Consider the following 5,214-nt stretch of genomic DNA (forward strand, 5'->3'; position numbering starts at 1 on the left):
CCAGGGATCGAACCTGGGCTCCCTGCACTGGGAGAGCAGAGTCTTACCCGCTGGACCACCAGGGAAATCCCTTATGTTTCTTTTTATCTCATGAAATAGTCAGTTCAGTGATGGACATAAAGAAACTAGACATTAATTAATTATAGAATGATTATTCAATCTCATCCTTTTTTGTGGGCTAAGCTGTTGGCTGTTTTAGGGACACTGAGGTCTAATTTCAGCTATCACTGAGTTCTAATGTGATGTTAAAATTTCCCACATACAGGGGCTTCCCTGGTGGCGCAGTGGTTGAGAGTCCGCCTGCCGATGCAGGGGACACGGGTTCGTGCCCCGGTCCGGGAAGATCCCACATGCCGCGGAGCGGCTGGGCCCGTGAGCCATGGCCGCTGAGCCTGCGCGCCTGGAGCCTGTGCTCCGCAACGGGAGAGGCCACAACAGTGAGAGGCCCGCGTACCACAAAAAAAAAAAAAATTTCCCATATACAAAATGGCTATAATTTTCATTCTCATGAGGAAGACACTATGTAAATAATGAATAATGTGTACATTATTATTTGTAACGATAATGCAGCTAGATCATAATCTAGAGCTTCATTTCTGGGTAAAATATTGCATTTCTTTAAAAATATTCAGAAATAATTTAGTTGACTTGCAAAAGTAAATTTATTGAAGCATAGAAACAATTACAGCAAAGCTGTCATTTCAACTTTTTCAAGAGAATTCTAATAAGAAAAGAAAAAGATGCAGAAAAATTGGTTAGTCATCTATTTCTGTATGGAAACTTTTTCCCCAAGTTAGCCGGAAAGATGGCTAGATTGATGCAACTTCTTCATTCGTGTCTTTTAGATTGTTTTCTCTGAAGGACACTCTTGTTGATCTGGAAATTGCCTATTTAAGTTTCACCTCAGAAACGTTGCTGACTTGAGATGAGACAACTTTGCCATCCACCACCGCCTCTACGATGGTCTTTAGTCACTCTAGTCTAGCTTGGATCTGAAAATCAAAGAATCACAATGTCAGTCTGGAAACTGTCACAGAAACATACATCAAGAGAAATCCAAATGCATTCACTGAGTATGTTCTCTCTGGGTAAGATGACGTGAACACTAGTATACACTTTTTATATGACAAGCAATGTGTGCCTTTACGTTTCAATTATAAAATTATCAGGAACATGAAAAAAATATCTACCTCTTCCTTGGACAGAACAGCTTCCAGATCTTGAGTCACTAGACATGGATGAATCCCTGGATCCGGTGTTTCTGGACCCCGTGTTTCTGATCCCGAGTTTCTAAAATCAGATCCTCCAAAACCAGAACCACTGGAGAAAAAAAGAATTGTTTTCCTTTGCCGTTTGCAAAGGCAGGAGAAACCCTCCATGCAGAGGGCTCTTTCCCATGAAGGCAGCTGTCATTTGATTGGACTCTTTTACTTTATAAATACAAGTCTGGTCCCCAAGCCCCTTTTTGGTTTCATAATGTAAATACACCAAGGTCTGCGTTTAGCATGTTTCTGACTTTCATTTGCCCTCCTTCTCCATCAAGCAGGCAGTGGTAGGGATCAGTCTCCATCTCCAGGCAGGTCTTGATGTCCAGCAGCTGCTCATACTCTGTGTTCTGGCGTTCAGTCTCACCCCAGATCTGGCAGATCTGCTCCTCCAGGCCGCTGATCTGCATTTGAATTTGTGACAGCTGTGCCATGTAGCCAGCCTCCGTGTCAGCCAAGGTTCCTTCCAGGGAGCTTTTCTTTTCTTTTCTTTTCTTTTTTTAACATCTTTATTGGAGTATAATTGCTTTACAGTGGTGTGTTAGTTTCTGCTTTATAACAAAGTGAATCAGTTACACATACATATATGTCCCCATATCTCTTCCCTCTTGCGTCGCCCTCCCACCCTCCCTATCCCACCCCTCCAGGCAGTCACAAAGCACTGAGCTGATCTCTCCAGGGAGCTCTTCTAAGGGAAAAAGCAAATAAAAATTTCATGATGAAAATAAATCATTGGATGATTAAAAAAATACATTTTATAAGATACTAGGAGAAATGCACTTTCCATGAGTTACAAGCTCTATTGCTCTATCATTGCTTCCTTAATTTTTGTTGCCATTACTTTTTTAAAACGAAATCTTTTATGGAAATAGATATATTACTTTTAACTGGAATGTCTCATGCTTTCAACAACCACAATACAGTCCTCCCTAATCCTGCATTTATTATGTGCCAAGTGGAACATCTTGGCAAAGAAAACCGAATTGCTCCACTGGAGAGTTTTGAAAAGCTCTTTGCACAAACCATGGCCAGTTGGGACTGCAGCTCAATTTCCAGGGCTTGCAGAGTGCGTTTCAGTTCTGTGATCTCATTCTTGGTGGAACTGGCTGGCCTGGCATCAGCATCGGTAGAGATCTGTGCTTGCAGAGATGCGCTCTAAATACAAATAAAACGCAGTCTCGTTGCAGGCTGATGTTGAGTTGAGGCTGATGAGGTGAGGCTGATGAGATGACCGGAAGTGGCGTGTGTGTGTGCGCGTGTGTGTGTGTGTGTATGTGGCTGCGGGCAGGGCTCGGGGGCTCAGGGTGATGATCTACCTGCTCGTTGAACTGCTGTTCAGCCTCGCAGTGGTTCTGCTCAGCCAGGTCCTCATACTGTGCCCTCACGTCATTCAGTAACTTAGTCAGGTCCGTCCCTGGGTTCAGTTCTACGGTCACATCCCCTCCGGAGCTTCGTTGCATACTCTTCATTTCCTAGCATGAAGGGAAAATAGACCAGAGTGATGAAAACTGAAAAGCAATGACTTCCTAAAATGTGCTTAAGCCAACAAAAGGTTGAAACTAGCACACTGAAGGGGAAAAAAAGAACCCAACAAATTCATATATAATTTTCTCATCATTACTTTTCTCCCCCGGTTATAGAAGTTGGAAATCCATCCAGATGGAATTTACTGTCATAGAATGGATGTGGGGGAAACTCTGTAGGCCAGTCATTTAATCGTGGACCGTGTTCCTACCTCCTGGTGGTTCTTCTTCAGGTAGGCCAGCTCCTCTGTTAGGCTCTCAATCTGCATCTCCAAGTCAGAGCGAGTCACGGTCAGGTCATCCAGCACTTTCTGCAGGCCATTGATGTCAGCCTCCATGGTCTGCCGGAGATGCAGCTCGTTCTTGTATCTGGAAGGGTACAGTACAGCCCATTTCAAAGAGTACAGTCCATCCTTCCATATTCAAGAAAATATTTTCTCCCCTGAGCAATCTGATCATTGAAGGCTAAGTTTTCTCTTAGGGGTTTTTCCCTTGTAAAGAAAAATCTGAGCCTTACATTAATTCTATTGATGGCCAATATTTTTGATAACAAAAATTTCATCCTGAAGCTGCCTTTCTTTTCTTGTTGGTGGAATGATGGGTTTTGAAATGTACCCTTGGGATGTTTGTGAATTCAGGTCTTGATCCCCTAAAAGGTTTCTTTAAAATTTAGAGTAAACTAAGCCAAGGGATTGAATTTTATTTCCCTTAGGACGTTTGTTTTCAAGTCTTCATTTTTCTTACTTCAGTCTGAAGTCATCAGCAGTCAGTCTGGCATTGTCAATTTGCAGAACAATCCCAGCATTTTCAATAGTGGCAGTAAGGATCTAGAAAAGACAATAATAGTGAATAAATCATGGATGCTTTTTACCTGTGTCTACATGCCCACCTGTGAGAGTAGATGTCTCCTGAGTTAGCTTTTAAAGGTGAATTGCTTTGAAAATGTGCTTAGTAATGACACTGCATTGATAATCCTAATGTATTTAGACATCTTTCTGCAAAAATTAACAACTTGCACAGTTATTGGAATGGGCATGGAACGTTGCTTTACAGAACACAATCCTCTGAATATTTCTGGTGCTTTGGAAGATAGTTGTTCTACGGGCTCTTTCAGAAACAGTGTGAAACATGAATTCCACTTCCAAAAAAGTCTTTAAAAATATACTTCCCATGCAACCATGGTTAAACATTTTAGATTCCACCACATTCTCATACAATATTTGCACCAGACTTTCTAGGAAGAAAAATAGTTGTAAGACGATTTAAATCTAGCAAGACACTAAAATACATCAACCTGCCAGAATTAATCACGAAATAATTAGATGAAGCTTGTGTCAACTCATAGCCATCACTCTTATGTTAATCAGCTACCTGGCATTGTATAAATTTTACTCTTATGTAGAAATACTCAAATGTAAGATGCAAACACAATTAATGTGTATACACATTAATGGATGTCGTGTATACAATACTGTCATAGTTAAAGCACACCAAGTCCCATTTTACATATACAACAAAACATATGTTTTCAAATAATTCCTTGATTTAAATTCACCATCATGGTCCATGATCTGATTAAATGGGACAGCTACAGAAGTAATAGAAATTCAGACATGGCTAGTGTCTCACCTGATTCCTAAGATCTTCAATGATTGGATAGTATTTGCTGTAATCTCTTCCAGCTCCACCAACTCCAGACCCAGGCCCAAATTTGTCATACCACTCCTTGATTTTGTTCTCCAGATCAGCCTCCTCCAGGGGACTTTGTCTAGGTAATTGGCCAGCCAGTCACTGAGGTTCTGCATGGTTTGCTTTTCACCTCCAGAGAAAAGCCCCCCATGGCCAACACCACCACCCATACCACCACCATAGCTGTAGAAGCCTCCGCTAGCACCCCCCGCCGAATCCAGCCCCTCCACCAAAGCCAATCCCAGAGCCTGAAGCTCCTGCCAAACCGCCCCCTATTGAGCAGCTACCAAAACTCCCTCCAAAGCCCCTGCTGGAGCCCCCATTCAGACCACGGCTGCCGGCCCCTCCTCCGAATCCCCGGGCAGAGCCTCCCCCCAGACTGCATCTGCTTCCGCTGCTTCCGCTGCTGCCACCAGCCCTGGAGGAGGACACGCGAGATGAGCAAGACATGGTGTTCCTGCAGAGGACTGGTTTGTCCAGGTGAGGAGAGGAGATCGGGAACATCCTATTTGCAAGCTGCCTTTTTGGCCCTTATATACATACTTTTAGGGTGTTCCTTTTCCATGTCAGTTCTTAATTCCTCTTACCCTTTTGCTCATCCTCAATTGGATATATATTTTTTTCCTCCCGAATTCACTCTACTGGCTTTTTTTCTGAAGCTGGGTCAGAGCCTCAGGGCATTTACTATGTCAAGAAAAAAAGAATAAAAAAGGTGGAGCAAAGCAAAAAAAACTATT

At 42.7% G+C, this 5,214-nt stretch overlaps 1 protein-coding gene across 1 annotated transcript; it reads right to left on the minus strand.

The window, feature by feature from the left end:
* Positions 1-793: 793 nt before the first annotated feature.
* On the minus strand, positions 794-4,927 carry KRT24 (keratin 24). The gene is given in 11 exon segments (XM_029211933.1): positions 794-968; positions 970-992; positions 1,191-1,290; positions 1,517-1,744; positions 2,289-2,420; positions 2,582-2,737; positions 3,001-3,157; positions 3,533-3,615; positions 4,418-4,548; positions 4,551-4,684; positions 4,686-4,927. Coding segments are annotated over 11 exon segments (1,467 nt in total). The 3' UTR covers positions 794-887.
* Between the last annotated feature and the right edge of the window lie 287 nt (positions 4,928-5,214).

This window comes from Monodon monoceros, unplaced genomic scaffold, assembly GCF_005190385.1.
Source record: "Monodon monoceros isolate NGI ecotype Baffin Bay Population unplaced genomic scaffold, NGI_Narwhal_1 Super_Scaffold_9, whole genome shotgun sequence".
Classification (NCBI taxonomy): domain Eukaryota; kingdom Metazoa; phylum Chordata; class Mammalia; order Artiodactyla; family Monodontidae; genus Monodon; species Monodon monoceros.